We start from the raw sequence: 18,072 nt of genomic DNA on the forward strand, positions 1-18,072 counted from the left end.
TTTCCTTAAGACAATTTATTTGAAAAGTTTGTCACTGTACAGTGGGCTACTCTACTACAGGGAGTAAAGCAGTAAACCAACATACAGACCATTACACACATCTTCCTTAGACTTTCTTACTCTCTGTTTCTGTTTCCTTCTATTTATTTTGTGTCTTCAAAAGAAACAAAGACGTGTCATATAGTTACAATACTGGTTGTAATGGGTATCAATCAGTATGTGGTTGACAGTAAGACATTACAGGACATGAGTCAGTCACATCATACAAACACAGCCCAATGATCTAATTATCTCCCTGAAACATCTTCTTCCTGCCATCCATACCGGCCTTGTCATCAATGTTCTTACGCCAGTCACCAACGTCACGCAATTCCTTATCCTGTGATGGTAGAAAGGGTGAGAAGACAATGAAGTGTAGAATATCAAGGCCTAAAGTTCTTTCAACATTGACAATATCTCCCGATGCGATATCCAACCTAATGGACCCACCTCTTTCTTCTCATCTTTCTTCACTTGTTTCAGGTTGGATCTCAGATCCATTGTCACCTTGTGCTTGGAGCCCAGCAAAGCCTGGAGCATAGCGTCAGCAGACATGCGCACTTTCTTCAGAGCTGGCTTCTTAAACTTGCCTCTCAGGTCAACTATTTTGATGTTTAGGTCTAAAACCTAGTGGATGTAATTTTGGAACAGGAAAATCAGTGATTCAGGTGGGCTCAACAGAGGAACTGTATATACATAAAATATATTTATCATATTCCATATATACCAACAATGCTGTTATATTTATATATATATATATATATATATATATATATATATATATATATATATATATATATATATATATATATTGTACATACAGTGCCTTCAGAAAGTATTCACACCCCTTGACTTTTTCAAAATGTTATTTTGTTACAGCCTGAATTTAACATTCATAAACATTTTTCTACACACCATACCCCATCCTTTCAAAGTGGAATTATTTTTCAACATTTTTTCAAGTCAATTAGAAAATTAAAAGCTAAAATGTCTCGAGTCAAAAAGTATTCAACCCCTTGGTTATGGCAAGCCTTAACAAGTCACATAATAAGTTGCATGGACTCACTCTGTGTGCAGTAATAGTGTTTAATATGATTTGTGAACGACTACCTCATCTCTATAGCCCACACATACGATTATCTGTAAGGTCCCTCTGTCGAGCAGTGAATTTCAAACACAGATTCAGCCACAAAGTCCAGGGAGGTTTTCCAATGCAAGGACTGGGCAAATTTTCAGGATAAAAATGGAACGAAATGGAGCTAAGCACAGGCAAAAACCTAGAGGAAAATCTGGTTCAGTGTGCTTTCCACCAGACACTGTGAGATTGATTCACCTTTCAGCAGGACAATAACCTAAAACACAAAGCCAAATCAATACTGGAGTTGCTTACCAAGAAGACAGTGAATATTACTGAGTGGTCGAGTTACAGTTTAGATTTAAATCTACTTTAAAATCAATGGCAAGACCTGAAAATGGTTGTCTAGCAATGATCAACCAATTTGACAGAGAATGAAGAATTTTGAAAAGAATAATAGGCAAATGTTTCACAATCCAGGTGTGGAAAAGCTCTTAGAGAATTACCCAGAAACACTCACAGCTGTCATCACAGACAAATGTGATTTTACTCAGATATGTCTCTGTAATTCATTTTCAATACATTTGAAAAAATGTCTAAAAACACGTTTTCAATTTGTCATTGTGAGGTATTGTGTGTAGATGGGTGAGAATCCAAATCTATTTCATCCATTTTGAATTCAAGCTGTAACACAACTAAATGTGGAATAAGTCTCTCTGAAGGCACTGTATATTCATATTGAAACATTAAAAAATGGACAAGACAATTGCTTACCTCATTGCAAACCATGATCACTTTATATTCTAAGTTGTATCTCTCCTCATCAATCACATTAATTTTGTCGTACATCTTTTTGCAAAGCTCCTAATGAAAGAATGCAACAAAGGAAAATGTAACTGTCTTCATATAATACCTATTTTATGCTTGAACTTAGTACAGCTGAACCGGATAGAAGCTCAATTCATACAACACACTGTATCAAGCAGGTATGATATGTTTTCATAATGTCTGTCTTTGAATATCTGAATATCATACCATCAAATCATCCTTGGAGTGGGACATCTCCAGAGGAGGGCAGTTCTCTTCCATGTATCTCTCCCTCTCTTTAACTTTCTCTAATGCTTCAGCTTCAAGCCAATCCTTAGCAAGTGCCAGCATACAACTCTGGAGACAAATGATGACAGTTGACAGATAATTGACCTTTAACTCCCTTTGTTTTACTACTTTTTAAAAGTATGTTATATTGTGATTTTTATACATTATTACATGTTTTATTCTACGTAAAACATTAAAGGAATGGCTGTGTGGGATTCCTTACCTTCAGAGTGTGCTTACGGCTTGAGGACACATTGCCTTTCTTGCTATTGGACCGATGAAAGAAAGTCAGGTTAAGTACAACTACCTAAACACTTGAAACACAACATGTAGACAATGTATTGGCCTATACTTACTCAGCCATCTTGGCTGTTTTGTGTCTTCACTTCCTAGAAATGCAAAACAATAGTAATCATGAATTATGTACGCATAACAGCTAACATTTTACCAACAATACTGGTATATCCTCAACTATACCAATTACAAAACTACACCAGTAAGATTACTGATACTATTATATAGGATAAGGTACATGGAGAATGCTAGACCAGTCAATACAAAAAAGTAGTCAAAGTCTGAAAAAAGTATATATTTTTTAAGCACATTGAATAAGAGTACTCTGGGCTATTTCGTATTTGTGTTATTGAATCTGTCCCCTTTTACAATTATCCCTGTTCTGCCCTACTTCCAACGGGGGCCATGGCATGCAGCTATGATTTACAACGGTCTTCTTACTTGCTCTTGTAATTGAGACAAGTGATAAGAATACATTCCGAATTCCTTAAACTCAGTCGACTCCAAATCTTTGGTCTGGGCTCTGGGTATCGTTTCCCTGGAGATGGGGAAGTTATCTTGTGTTGAGGAGATCTAAATTGGGCCCAGATCTTGTCTAAAGTGGCTCTGTGTTATTGTAGGCTTGTCTCAGAGAGGTCACAGTAACCCAACACCGCAGCTGGTGGTGGCTGCCCTGCCACCAGCCCTGCCATTGCCTTCCAGAACATCCCTTAGATGACCAAGACATTAGGCCTTGTCTCAAAAATACCTGCTGCTGCTCCATCTGGTCAGTTCATTGTACTCACTCAACTGTCTCCATTTTCCATGATTAACTACACTGAATATACACCACCGTTCAAAAGTTTGGGGTCACTTGGAAATGTCCTTGTTTTTGAAAGAAAATCCAATTTCCATTAAAATAACATCAAATTAATCTGAAATACTGTGTAGACATTGATAATGTTGTAAATGACTATTGTAGCTGGAAACGGCAGATTTTTTAATGGAATATCTACATAGGCGTACAGAGGCCCATTATCAGCAACCATCAAATGGCACATTGTGTTAGCTAATCCAAGTTTATCATTTTAAAATTATAATTGATCATTGGAAAACCCTTTTGCAATTATGCCAGCACAGCTGAAAACTGTTGTTCTGATTAAAGAAGCAATCAAACTGGCCTTCTTTAGACTAGTTGAGTATCTGGAGCATCGGCATTTGTGGGTTCGATTACAGGCTCAAAGTGGCCAGAAACAAAGCACTTTCTTCTGAAACTCGTCAGTCTATTCTTGTTCTGAGAAATGAAGGCTATTCCATGTGAGAAATTGCCAAGAAGCTGAAGATCTCGTACAACACTGTGTACTACTCCCTTCACAGAACAGTGCAAACTGGCCCTAACAAGAATAGAAAGAGGAGTGGGAGGCTCCGGTGCACTTTCCATTCTGCTCAGAGCCAGTTTGCGCTGTACTGTGAAGGGAGTAGTACACATCTTTTCTTTCAAAAACAAGGACATTTCTAAGTGACCCCAAACCTTAGAACAATAGTGTATGTATGTATGTATGTATGTATGTATGTATGTATGTATGTATGTATGTATGTATGTATGTATGTATGTATGTATGTATTGTAGATGTAGAAAATAGTACAAATAATTGTTACTATTTTCTACACTGTAGAATAGTAGTGAAGACATCAAAGCTATGAAATAACACATATGGAATCATGCAGTAACAAAAAAAGTGTTAAACAAATGAAAATATATTTTATATTTGAGATTCTTCAAAGTAGCCACGCTTTGCCTTGATGACAGCTTTGCATACTCTTGGCATTCTCTCAACCAGCTTCATGAGGTAGTCACCTGGAATGCATTTCAATTAACAGGTGTGCCTAGTTGAAAGTTAAATTGTGGAATTTATTTCCTTCTTAATGCATTTGAACCAAACAGTTGTGTTGTGAATAGATATAGGTGATATAGCCTATTTGTTAAAAGACCAAGCCCATATTATGGCAAGAACAGCTCAAATAAGCAAAGAGAAACGACAGTCCATCATTACTTTAAGACTTTAAGGTCAGTCAATACTGAACATTTCAAGAACTTTGAAAGTTTCTTCAAGTGCAGTTTCAAAACCTTCAAGCTCTATGATGAAACTAGTACTCATGAGGACCACCACGGGAAAGGAAGACCCAGAGTTACCTCTGTTGCATAGACGTTCATGAGAGTTAACTACACCTCAGATTGCATCCCAAATAAATGCTTCACAGAGTTCAAGTAACAGACACATCTCAACATCAACTGTTCAAAGGAGACTGTGTGAATCAGGCATTCATGGTCAAATTGCTGCAAAGAAACCACTACTAAAGGACACCAATAATAAGAAGAGACTTGCTTGGGCCAAGAAACACGCGCAATGGCCATTAGACCGGTGGAAATCTGTCCTTTGGTCTGATCAGTCCAAATTTGAGAGTTTTGCCTGCAACCGCCGTGTCTTTGTGAGACGCAGAGTAGGTGAACGGATGATCTGTGTGGCTCCCACTGTGAAGCATGGAGGAGGAGGTGTGATGTTGTGGGTGTGCTTTGCTGGTGACACTTATTTAGAATTCAAGGCACATTTAACCAGCATGGCAACCACGGCATTCTGCAGTGGGACTATCATTTGTTTTCAATAGGACAATGACCTAACACACATCCAGGCTGTGTAAGGGCTATTTGGCCAAGAATGAGAGTGATGGAGTGCTGCATCAGATGACCTGGCCTCCACAGTCACCCCACCTCAACCTAATTGTGATGGTTTGGGATGAGCTGGACCGCAGAGTGAAGGATAAGCTGCCAACAAGTGCTCAGCATGTGGGACCTCCTTCAAGACTGTTGGAAAAGCATTCCAGGTGAAGCTGGTTGAGAGAATGCCAAGAGTGTGCAAAGCTGTCATCAAGGCAAAGGGTGGCTACTTTGAAGAATCCAAAATATAACATACATTTTGATATGTTAAACACTTTTTTGGTTACTACATGATTCCATATGTGTTATTTCATAGTTTTGATGTCTTCACTATTATTATACAATGTAAATAGTAAAAAAAACAAAAAAAAACAATTGAATGTATAGGTGTGTCCGAACTCTTCACTGGTTCTGTATATATATATATATATATATATATATATATATATATATATATATATATATATATATATATATATATATATATATATATTTGTCCAGATTGCCAATTAGGTGATGTATCAGAGCTGTCTATAACGTTGTAACAGGCTGTGTAGGTATGTTTAAAATATGGTGTTGAGAGGAAGGAAAACATTTGACGATCGCTTTCAGATTTATGTCTTGTGGTGGTGTACCCTTCTGCATGTCACATCATGAGTCCATTTAGATCTATCATTTACCACCCCATAGATGCTCACTAAACACATTCAAAACACTACTGGTACCTGAGAACATTTTCTTATGCAAATACCACTATTGAAAGTTTACAAATTAAGATACACCGACAAAATAAATCATGAAAACAAATAAAATATCTATAAAATGTATTGAAATAAACCAAATAATTGAGTTATGATTTTTTAAACTTTGATGTTAATATTTTTCAAATTATATATAATTTCAGTAATTTAAACATTAGTGACAGACATTAAATATATTTGAATAAGGATAAGATGTCAAATAAAAAGAGCATTACTACATAAAGCAACAATCCAAACACATCAGTTTATGACTACAGGAAAGACATTTAACACTCTTGGACTAGAGCCAACAATACCAACCAAATACAAATGAATAATTAGCTACAGTGCAATACAGTTGCAATACACAATACAATTCACATTCATTTCACAAACTAAACTGCATCTCACATGCTGAAATCTTCATAAAACTGTCCTCTTTTCCTCAATCAACAGCCAAGTATTGACATTAAATAGGCATATCACTATAATTCTGCAATTTCTCATGAATAAGTTAGCGCAAAGACCACACTGCTTCTGTATATCATAGCTAGAAAAAATGTAGTTTCTCCGAAAACTAAAACCTGAGTAAAATGTTAATAAATCTGCTCTCCTTCAGAGACTAACTAGTTAGAAGTACAGGACAGACAGAGAGGGACATACTGTAAACGTTGGTTCTCACCTCGGGACTAAAGAGAGCAGCACAGGCTTGTTAAGAGATCCCCAACTGACTGACTGATCGCAGGCAGCTCAAGTGTTAAGAAGGTATATATTGCATTTTCTGATCCCTCGCTATAATCCTCCATTTCTCTTTATGGAAGCGGATTACAGACCAAACCAATGGGCTGACAAGGTCATGAAATACAGTACGGTGTTTCCCTGTTCCCTCCCCTCCCCCCAGCGGCTCTAGTATAAATAACACGTCCTTCAAGATGGTTGTTCTTATTTCATCATCTTTTATTTAGCATATGCCATCACCCATAAGGAGCATGCATGGCTAGTAGTCAGAACTTTAAAGGCCACTCACACCAACAGCAATAGAGAATGCTATAATTCACACATTTTCAGAAGGCCAGACATGCAACTGGCACCCATGATGTTTATCGTAAAAGGATGGCAAACTATTGAACTGGTAGTACCTCGGAGGCATCATGTGTCTGAGATTTATGTCCGTGGCTTCTGAGGCGCCCAAAGGACCTGATGACAGTTCTGTCACTGTCAGATCTCCCACTGAAAGACAAGTAAGATGGACAAGGATGGTTCATGGATATCTTTTTCTCTACTAACTCAATTTTTCACTGTGGATGAAAGAATGAAACTGGAAACATCTTGAGTGCTACTTGAAACCATCCATCAATGCTACCTAATTACTAACATTTGTAATCAGTTCTCACATATTTAATCAATTAACAGAGCCATGGCCAGGCAGTAGGCCTGCCTTGCGGCTCGCCTCACTTACCCCACTTCCCAAGAAGAGTTCTTCTCCTCTTCACTCACACCCTCCACAGCTGCACCACCTGACAACATCTCTTATATCCAATAAGTGGTTACCCAGGCAACAACCAATAGTGCTCTGCTTGTTTCTTAAATACTGTTAACAACTATCAACTGATACTGTACCTCTAGCAAACCAAAACATACAATTAGCCAAACCTCTACCCACTGGGCACACACTGGTTGAATCAACAATGTTTCAATTAAATTACGTGGAACCAACGTGGAATAGACGTTGAATTGACGTCCATGCCCAGTGGGTAAGGTCAGAATGTGCTATTACTGAGGATTTAATGTGGTCAGGTCACATTATATCTGTCAGTCAGGTTGTAAATCACTGGCTGGCAATTCCTCTAGAGGACCTGTGAATATGATTCTAGAGTGATAGACATTGGTGGCACTTCACTCCATATCACGTGATACCACTGTGCCTATCATACTGCACAGTCTAGTCAGGCTTACATGTACTGTAAGTGTAACGACCCTTGTTGTTGGAAGAAGGTGAGGACCAAGGTGCAGCGTGGTATTGCAGCGTGTCCATATTTATTAAAATGAACACGGAAATAACAAAAATAACAAAGATAAATGACCTAAAACAGTTCTGGCTGGTGCAGACACACAACAGAAAACAATCACCCACGAAACACAATAGAAAACAGGCTCCCTAAATATGGTTCTCAATCAGGGACAACGATTGACAGCTGCCTCTGATTGAGAACCATACCAGGCCAAACACAGAAATAGCAAATCATAGAAAAACTAACATAGACAACCCACCCAACTCACGCCCTGACCATACTAAAACAAAGACATAACAGAAGAACTAAGGTCAGAACGTGACAGTACCCCCCCCCAAAGGTGCGGACTCCGGCCGCAAAACCTGAACCTATAGGGGAGGGTCTGGGTGGGTGTCTGTCCGCGGTGGCGGCTCTGGTACGGGACGTGGACCCCACTCCACCATAGTCCTTGTCCGCATCTGGCAGCTCCTGGCTGACGGACGGCTCTGGCAGCTCCTGACTGACGGACGGCTCTGGCAGCTCCTGACTGACGGGCGGTTCTGGCAGCTCCTGACTGACGGGCGGCTCTGGCAGCTCCTGACTGACGGGCGGTTCTGGCAGCTCCTGACTGACGGGCGACTAGGGCAGCTCCTGACTGACGGGCGACTAGGGCAGCTCCTGACTGACGAGCGACTCTGGCGGCTCCTGACTGACGGGCGACTCTGGCAGCTCCTGGCTGACGGACGGCTCTGGCAACTCCTGACTGACGGGCGATTCTGGCAGCTCCTGACTGATGGGCGACTCTGGCAGCTCAGGACAGACGGGTGACTCTGGCAGCTCAGGACAGACGGACGGTTCTGGCAGCTCAGGACAGATGGGAGACTCTGGCAGCGCTGGGCATGAGGAAGACTCTGGCAGCACTGGACAGGCGGGAGCACCTGTAGGGAGGAGACGGAGAGACAGCCCGGTGTGGGGGGCTGCCACCGGAAGGCTGGAGCGTAGAGGGGGCACCGGATAGACCGGACCGTGAAGACGCACTGGAGCTCTCGAGCACCGAGCCTGCCCAACCCTACCTGGCTGAATGCGCCCCGTAGCCACGCCAGTGCGGCGAGGTGGAATAGCCCGAACTGGGCTGTGCTAGCGAACCAGGGACACCATGCATAGGGCTGGTGCCATGTACCCCGGCCCGAGGAGACGCACTGGAGACCAGATGCGCTGAGCCGGCTTCATGGCACCTGGCTCGATGCCCACTCTAGTCCGGCCAATACGAGGCGCTGCTATGTACCGCCCGGTCCACCTCTCTCCACGGTAAGCACGGGGAGTTGGCTCAGGTCTCCAACCTGACTTAGCCACACTCCCCGTGTGCCCCCTCCCAAGACATTTTTGGGGTTGCCTCTCGGGCTTCCTTGACCCCCGTGCCAACTCCATTCTCCGGTATCCCTCCTCACATTGTTCCAGAGAATCCCAGCCGGGCTCCGGCACTCTCCCTGAGTCGACCGACCACCTCTCTATTTCGTCCCATGTTGTAACCTCCTCCTGATAGCGCTGCTCCTTACCACGCTGCTTGGTCCTTTGGTGGTGAGTGATTCTGTAACAATCGTTGTCTTCTTCTGATGAGGAGTAAGAGAGGTCGGACCAAATTGCAGCGTGGTAAGTGTCCATTTTAATAAGACAAACTGAACACTACAAAAGTACAAAATAACAAAGTGAAACAAATGAAACGGTCTCGTGTGGTAACAAACACTAACACGGAAAATAATCAACCACAACTCAAAAGTGAAACCAGGCTACCTAAATATGGTTCTCAATCAGAGGCAGCTGTTATCGTTGTCCCTGATTGAGAACCATATTTAGGTAGCCTGGTTTCACTTTTGAGTGGTGTGTGATTATTTTCCGTGTTAGTGTTTGTTACCACACGGGACCGTTTAGTTTGTTTCACTTTGTTATTTTGTACTTTTGTAGTGTTCAGTTTGTCTTATTAAAATGGACACTTACCACGCTGCAATTTGGTCCGACCTCTCTTACTCCTCATCAGAAGAAGACGACGATCGTTACAATAAGGCAATTGTGTCTATTGATACAATAGATGTTACATCAGGAAAACAAAAGAAGACAAAAACTGGCAGAAAATATGTTTGTCATATATATTTGAACTAGCAAACATAACACATGTTCTAGACTAGAGGTACATTTAGACAAGACAGAGACAAAACATAGATCTGATCACACAGGTACAAGAAATTGTGGCAATCTGAAAAGCATTTATTAACGCACGTTTCTGTTCCACTCGAAACATTTAATTGTCCTTTCGTTTTACACACATACACTGGTTCAAATTATACCATAGTGCTCAATAAGAGAAATGTTCAAAAAAGTGAGAGTTTTGTGTTGCTTAGCGGGATCTATACAGGGAAATGATAGACTAAATTAACCCTCGGACTCAAACATCTTCTTCCTCCCGTCCATTCCGGACTTGTCTTCAATGTTCTGACGCCAGTCTCCAACATTACGCAGTTCCTTATCCTGCAATAGCAACATAGTCAAAGGTTCAGGGTTAAAAATTCAGTCAATTATAACCTTGAGATATTTCAGTGCTGAAGCCAAACAACATGTTGTCATGTCGGAGTGGAGCAGTTGATTGGCAGAAGTTGTATAACTGTAGATGACCCAAGAACCCAAAGCTATGAAAATATATCTGACCCTGTAGCAGTGGTTTGGCCACTCTATACAACATCAAATCGAACAGCCTTTTAACATGGGTGCGCTCTGCTGAGCTTATCTATGTGTGAATTCATTTCGCCTCTCAGAGTAGATTAACAAGGCCTCAGGTAGGACAATAACAATGTCTGCCAATGGCTAATCTCGGACACTCAGAACAAATCTTGTGAAATTGATGCTCGATTAAGTCCTGGGGGGAGACGTGTTATAAAATGTACTTTGTACTAAGGAGACTTGTGAAGTATCTACCCCTCTAAACAGAAACTCTCAGCCAGTTTTGTACAAGTCTATGGGCCAAATGTCCCCTCCCCTTCTGAAATTTGAAATATGCAAGCACCTGCGAAATTGTGATTTATTCAAATGATCAGTGATGAAAAATCTGAGTCTTGCAACAAAGTTGTTAGTCGTCGCATCGCACAGTCTGTCACCAGATACTACCACCATTTATGTTACGTGCATCTATCCACGAGAGATTACCCAAAGTGACATCTCTACAATATTCTATTTTACTGAACAGTTACCCACCTCCTCTTTGACCTCCTTCTTTACTTGTTTCAGGTTGGATCTCAGATCCATAGACACCTTGTGCTTGGAGCCCAGCAGAGCCTGGAGCATAGCATCAGCAGACATGCGCACTTTCCTCAAAGTTGGCTTCTTGAACTTGCCCTTCAAGTCAATAACTTTAATGTTCAAATCTTCAATCTGACCAATGGAAGAAGAGGAGAACAACAACATTGATCTAACTGGCACCACATAATTACTCATGGAATGCATTCCAAGTTTTAGTAGGTGTGAGGTAAAGTGAATACAGTATACCTCCTTAGTGGCTTTGTTCACTTTGCTCTCCAGGTCATATCTCTCCTCGTCTATCACGTCAATCTTATGATGCAGCTCTTTCAAGAACTCCTGAGGTGATATCAACAAAAATCAAGCATTAATAATAATCATCATCATCATCATTATACCAATAAAACAAATATATACTACCATCACTACTACTGCTGCTACTACTATTGCAACTATTATTGCTACTACTGCTAGTATTACTGCTACTACTACTACTACTTCTACTACTACTGCTACTACTGCTGCTACTACTGCTGCTACTACTGCTACTACTGCTTCGGCTACTGCTGCTGCTGCTGGTACTACTACTATTACTACTACTACTACTACCACTGCTACTACTACTACTACAACTACTATTGCTACTACTGCTAGTATTACTGCTACTACTACTACTACTTCTACTACTACTGCTACTACTGCTACTACTACCGCTACTACTGCTTCTGCTACTACTGCTGCTACTGTTACTATGACTACTACAACTAGTACTACTACTACTATTCATAACAATAATCACAATAACAATAGTGAACACTTTATTCAATACATTTGAATACAGTAAATAGAAAACTGTATTTTACAGATATAAAACTGTAAAATACAGTTTTATATCTTTATGTTTGAAGCCTGAAATGTGGCAAAAGGTTGCAAAGTTCAAGGGGGCCGAATACTTTCGCAAGGCACTGTATGAAGGCATAAATGTTACATTGATTTGGGGTTAGACCAAATGTTGATTGTTGAGTGAACTACCACTTTAAATTGTGGGATTATATAGTAATGCTTTGATTGATTGTTTGTTTGGTTTACCTGTAACTGTTGAGTACCCCCTGGCAGGGACAGGGGAGGGCAGTTCTCCTCCATCCATCTTATTCTCTCTTGCTCGTTCTCCTTTGCCTCGTCTTCCAGTAAGCCTTTAGCAATGGAGAGCATCAAGCTCTGGAGACAATGAGGCATGCAGGTTACACGTGTGAAAAGCCCAGCTATAACAGAATTAGGACATTTTGTGTAAAACATGAACCTTGAGATATTGTATACTTGTGTTCCCCTCTGTTCTCCTTGTATTGATAGTTGTTGACAAATTAAGATCAGATATTTGAAAGTGTTTACCTTCAGGTAATGCCTCCGACTCGAAGACATCTTTTTCCTGAAGAGATAAAATTATGAAAAGGTGAGAGAAAAAATCATGTTCATTTTCATGTATTACACACCGACATCCAAAAATATGAGATGTGATCAATGTATAAGTTACTCACTCCGACATCTTGGCGTTTGTTTGATTTCACACTGTGAAAAAAAGAGGTCATTATTTCATATACATTTCAAACTAATTAAAAGAAATACATTTACTGCTGTTTGGCAATCGCCTGTCATGTCAGTTAAATATGTTCTTAAGGCTGCAAAAATTTGTCAGATTTACAAAATGCAAGTGGTAAACATATTTATTTTTATGTGTACTTTCTGTTATGAACTGCATGGCTTTGTTTTACAGTGGCAAAGAATAAGAATACAATTCACAACTATGTAAATTTATGTGATATATACTGTAACTACAATGGTCAAATGTCAGAACTTTTGACATGTTCTAATGTTGAGTATGTTGATTATCAAACTATCAAATTGTTGATGTATTTTCTATTTATTTTTCAGACGAACATTGATGAAATTTAGGTGGAGATAATTAGATTATTTTGTTCACCTAATCTAAACAGATGTACCAATTAATCTCTCCAGGAATCTCTCAAAGAGGATCAATTAGAAGTCATGCTGAGTTTAATCACCATGTAAGTTCATCATACAGGGCAGTCATGCATAATTGTTCCACTGAGGGGGAACACTATAGCCTACCAACACACGTGAGGGCCGAGGGGAAACACTATAGCCTCCCAACACAAGTGAGGGCCATTTGGCCCTGGAAAAGCAGCAGGGTCTAAATGAGTCTAAGAATATGAAGGCCAGCTGTTGTCCTTGAGTAGCTCCATAATGGAAGGCTGGGAGATTATCAACAACCTGATACCACCTCTGTTGATGCCCAGCCTACCCTCTAGAATATCCCTGAGATGGCAGAGAAGTTACACCATCACATCTGAAATAAGGGCTCATCTGCCTGGAAAAGTCCACTTGATCCAGCACTTCAATAGAGCTTTGACTGTTTAAAGGGGCAATCGGGGATTCAAACATTAATAAAGTGGCCACCCTAACACTGTTTTGGTAAACAGCGGTGGGATGGGGCTGGAGAAATGTAATCACTTTCAAATTCAAAAATAGCTATATATCTTTAATTTAAAAGTAAAAAAAATGGATGTACCAATCACAGATTTCCCTTTTATGGTTAGAAGACCTGTCAAACACCAAAATAAAAGCCTCTGGATAAATCTTTTGAACCTATATCTCTTGTACAAAATGTATTGTAAATTGATAATCCCAGTGCTTTCAGATGTGAGATGTGGCTTTGAATCTTTATCTTTGGCAGATAGTACCATGGACACTGTGTTAAATTGTGTGTGTTTAACACAGTGTTAAATTGAACATCTTCTTAGTCATTATACGTGGCCTACCAAAATGGTGTTAAACTAACACTTTTCAAAGTGTTGATAAACTAACACCTCAAGAGTTTAGGGTCCCTAACACTATGGGTATTGCAAATTCCAACTTAAATTATCACTTTATTACAGTTGATGCTTTCTCAGCGTTAGGGAATTAGCACTTATGGTGTTACAGTAACTGGTTTTGGGGTGTTGTTTTAACACTGTAGGCAGGGTGTAAAGTCTTATTTGCATATGTGTTTCCCAGGGTGCCTTTCGAGTGACTTTTAGAGGTACCACCCATGACTATGTTTGCTTCAATCTCTGATTGAAAAGCAAGTGGGAGGGGTATTCATTATCATAATTCCTAACAAGCTTTGTTCCAGATTGATTGTTAGCAATAGTTTGTTTTAATATCTGTGTCTGCATGCACATTGATTGATTTATCTTAAACTATATCAAAGATAAATGACTTACATTTTCTAAACTAATCCAATCTGTAAAGGGTTGGATTTATTGCACCCATTACTGAGATGGTTATTCCAGTTTACATGGTTTAGGTAGTGTTGTTTGTCAAGTCCTTCACCATAGCAATCTGAATGCAGGTTGTGAGTGATAAAATATTCAAATTGTTGGATTTCCTCCATCTGGCTGGATTCCGATAGGAATTACTAATCACTTCACAAAGCAGTGTATTGTGACTTGCAGGTCTGATGTGCAAGGATTTTCATACCACAATGTCGAGGATAACTAGGCCATAACTAAAGGCCTTATGAGATGTATAATATATGGTCATAAAGGGTTTACTTTAAACGTAAACACATTCACTTATGAGGTCATTTCAGTGCTAAATGTTATTGAATGCAACTACCATGAATCTGTCACTTACAAATACAGTCATGGGTAGGTATCGCTTACATTAAATTGAAAACAGTAGTTTATGTGTCGGGGGCTAGGGTCAGTCTGCTATATCTGGAGTACTTCTCCTGTCTTTTCCCGGTGTCCTGTGTGAATTTAAGTATGCTCTCTATAATTCTTTCTTTCTCTCTCGGAGGACCTGATCCCTAGGACCATGCCTCAGGACTACCTGGCCTGATGACTCCTTGCTGTCCCCAGTCCACCTGGCCGTGCTACTGCTCCAGTTTCAACTGTTCTGTCTGTGGCTATGGAACCCTAACCTGTTCACCGGACGTGCTACCTGTCCAAGACCTGCTGTTTTCCACTCTCTAGAGACAGCAGGAGCGGTAGAGATACTCTGAATGATCGGCTATGAAAAGCCAGCTGACATTTACTCCTGAGGTGCTGACCTGTTGCACCCTCGACAACTACTGTGATTATTATTATTTGACCCTGCTGGTCATCTATGAACATTTTAACATCTTGGCCATGTCATGTTATAATCTCCACCCGGCACAGCCAGAAGAGGACTGGCCACCCCTCATAGCTTGGTTCCTCTCTAGGTTCTAGGTTCTGGCCTTTCTAGGGAGATTTTCCTAGCCCCCTTGCTTCTACACCAGCATTGCCTGCTGTTTGGGGTTTTAGGCTGGGTTTCTGTACAGCACTTTGAGATATCAAAGTAAGAAGGGCTTTATAAATACATTTGATTTGAAAGGCATGCTGAAAAATATGCAAACATGGCATCACATCCTACAGAGTTAAAACAACCCCTCCCCTAAATACTGTAACACTACATGTGTAATTCCCTAACACGGAGAAAGTATAACAGCATCAACTCTAATAAATGGTGTTAGGGAACCAAGTGTTAGTTTTACACTATTTTGGTGGGTCATATATCATTTATACGTGTTACATTTAACACTGTGGGTGTTAAATTCTGATCTAAAATGTGATGTGTAATGCCACACTTCATTAAACATTGATATAAAATGTAGGATTACAAAGAAAGACACATTTAGAAAACCTGACAATCACTTCATCACATTACCCTTGCAGGACGAACAACTGATATTACCTCAGTGATAGCCTGGTATAATCCTCTATGATCTACTTTATTATCCAATTCGGCAACCTGCGTTAGCTTCTTTATGCCTTCCCATCTCCACAACCAACCAGCCAAATCCTCATCTGTGTTATATAGTGAAAAAGTGTTTGCATTGACACCAAGATAAACACTGGGGGTATCGCATTTCACATCCATCAGTTAAAGGTGTCTAGTAATGTCAAACAGCCCACATGAACAGCATCTAGGTCTAGAACAACCTACATTGTCCTTGTATAATGTAGAAAGTGCTGGATAATGTCTCCTTCACAAATGTTTGCATTGTACTTCCATAAAAACCTACACTAATCATCAACAGATTGACAATATCTCATTGAAACTGCATAAAACCAGGCAAAATGCTTTAATAGGCAACACCCACCACAGAAACCAACACATCCAAACAAAGAAGCAATAAGTCCCAAATCCTTAAAATAGAACCCGTATATAAACCAGCACAAAGTCATTTGAAACTAGATGGACCACTGAATAAATCCAAACAATTCACCAGTAGCACAGAGCAGTCAAGCTAGAGCCGGCTGAAAGAAGAGCAGTTCTCACCTAGGAGCTGAGCAGGAAGAGGAGCGTGACAGATTTTGGAGGGATGGGTGAGACCGGCTAGTGGCTACAGCAGCAGATGGATTCACAAGATGGTATATATTGCAATTCCCAATGGCCAAGGAAATCCCATCTTTCTGTTTATGGAAGTAGATTCATCCACAGACCAATAGGCAAGCACCTGAAATACTATATCTGACTCCCACCTACTCCGTTATAAATAACCTTACTCTGATGATATTGTGATTGTTATGTGATAATTCCTTTAGACAACAGCCTTATTTAGTACAGAAGAAAGTGGTGGTCTGATGCTTCCTTTCTGATGAGTTGTGGGTAGCTTAGTTTACTGCTGTGAGTCGGATTGCCACTTTAGCTTCAGAATGTGTGAAGAACTGAGAGACAGGGCTAGGGTTGTTAGTGCGTTTGATAGGGAGATGACCATTCAGAAAGTGTGAAGAACTGAGAGACAGGGCTAGGGTTGTTAGTGCGTTTGATAGGGAGATGACCATTCAGAAAGTGTGAAGAACTGAGAGACAGGGCTAGGGTTGTTAGTGCGTTTGATAGGGAGATGACCATTCAGAAAGTGTGAAGAACTGAGAGACAGGGCTAGGGTTGTTAGTGCGTTTGATAGGGAGATGACCATTCAGAAAGTGTGAAGAACTGAGAGACAGGGCTAGGGTTGTTAGTGCGTTTGATAGGGAGTTGACCATTCAGAAAGTGTGAAGAACTGAGAGACAGGGCTAGGGTTGTTAGTGCGTTTGATAGGGAGATGACCATTCAGAAAGTGTGAAGAACTGAGAGACAGGGCTAGGGTTGTTAGTGCGTTTGATAGGGAGATGACCATTCAGAAAGTGTGAAGAACTGAGAGACAGGGCTAGGGTTGTTAGTGCGTTTGATAGGGAGATGACCATTCAGAAAGTGTGAAGAACTGAGAGACAGGGCTAGGGTTGTTAGTGCGTTTGATAGGGAGATGACCATTCAGAAAGTGTGAAGAACTGAGAGACAGGGCTAGGGTTGTTAGTGCGTTTGATAGGGAGATGACCATTCAGAAAGTGTGAAGAACTGAGAGACAGGGCTAGGGTTGTTAGTGCGTTTGATAGGGAGATGACCATTCAGAAAGTGTGAAGAACTGAGAGACAGGGCTAGGGTTGTTAGTGCGTTTGATAGGGAGATGACCATTCAGAAAGTGTGAAGAACTGAGAGACAGGGCTAGGGTTGTTAGTGCGTTTGATAGGGAGATGACCATTCAGAAAGTGTGAAGAACTGAGAGACGGCTAGGGTTGTTAGTGCGTTTGATAGGGAGATGACCATTCAGAAAGAGTTCTACAGAGAAGTGGCAGTGTGATACCACCACCACCAGTTTGAGCAGGCTGAAGAAAAGAAGGAGGGAATGGAGGGAACGGTCCAGGGAATTTGTTTTGGCTGCACACTGAAGACTATTCAGGAAGCTGTACATGAAATGACCAATGGACTTGTATAATTAACCAGAAGTAACAA

At 40.6% G+C, this 18,072-nt stretch overlaps 2 protein-coding genes across 4 annotated transcripts; both read right to left on the bottom strand.

Annotated features, from left to right (window-relative positions):
• LOC135556595 (troponin I, fast skeletal muscle-like) lies at positions 1-6,721 on the bottom strand. Of its 2 annotated transcripts, none has more exons than XM_064989917.1 (7): positions 6,621-6,721; positions 2,566-2,598; positions 2,433-2,475; positions 2,150-2,278; positions 1,889-1,978; positions 490-666; positions 1-379 (listed from the first exon to the last, which is right to left on the bottom strand). In XM_064989917.1, the coding sequence occupies exons 2-7, from the start codon at positions 2,571-2,573 to the stop codon at positions 284-286; spliced, it is 543 nt and encodes a 180-aa protein (XP_064845989.1). In that variant the 5' UTR covers positions 2,574-2,598; positions 6,621-6,721; the 3' UTR covers positions 1-283. The 2 variants fall into 2 exon arrangements, with proteins under 2 accessions (XP_064845989.1, XP_064845990.1); XM_064989918.1 differs by having other exon boundaries at positions 6,602-6,700.
• Positions 6,722-10,049: 3,328 nt separating this feature from the next.
• LOC135556596 (troponin I, fast skeletal muscle-like) lies at positions 10,050-16,665 on the bottom strand. Of its 2 annotated transcripts, none has more exons than XM_064989919.1 (7): positions 16,579-16,665; positions 12,750-12,780; positions 12,604-12,640; positions 12,304-12,432; positions 11,464-11,553; positions 11,173-11,349; positions 10,050-10,452 (listed from the first exon to the last, which is right to left on the bottom strand). In XM_064989919.1, the coding sequence occupies exons 2-7, from the start codon at positions 12,755-12,757 to the stop codon at positions 10,357-10,359; spliced, it is 537 nt and encodes a 178-aa protein (XP_064845991.1). In that variant the 5' UTR covers positions 12,758-12,780; positions 16,579-16,665; the 3' UTR covers positions 10,050-10,356. The 2 variants fall into 2 exon arrangements, with proteins under 2 accessions (XP_064845991.1, XP_064845992.1); XM_064989920.1 differs by lacking the exon at positions 16,579-16,665 and adding an exon at positions 15,991-16,099.
• Positions 16,666-18,072: the final 1,407 nt, after the last annotated feature.

This window comes from Oncorhynchus masou, chromosome 15 (genome assembly GCF_036934945.1).
Source record: "Oncorhynchus masou masou isolate Uvic2021 chromosome 15, UVic_Omas_1.1, whole genome shotgun sequence".
In the NCBI taxonomy this organism is placed as follows: domain Eukaryota; kingdom Metazoa; phylum Chordata; class Actinopteri; order Salmoniformes; family Salmonidae; genus Oncorhynchus; species Oncorhynchus masou.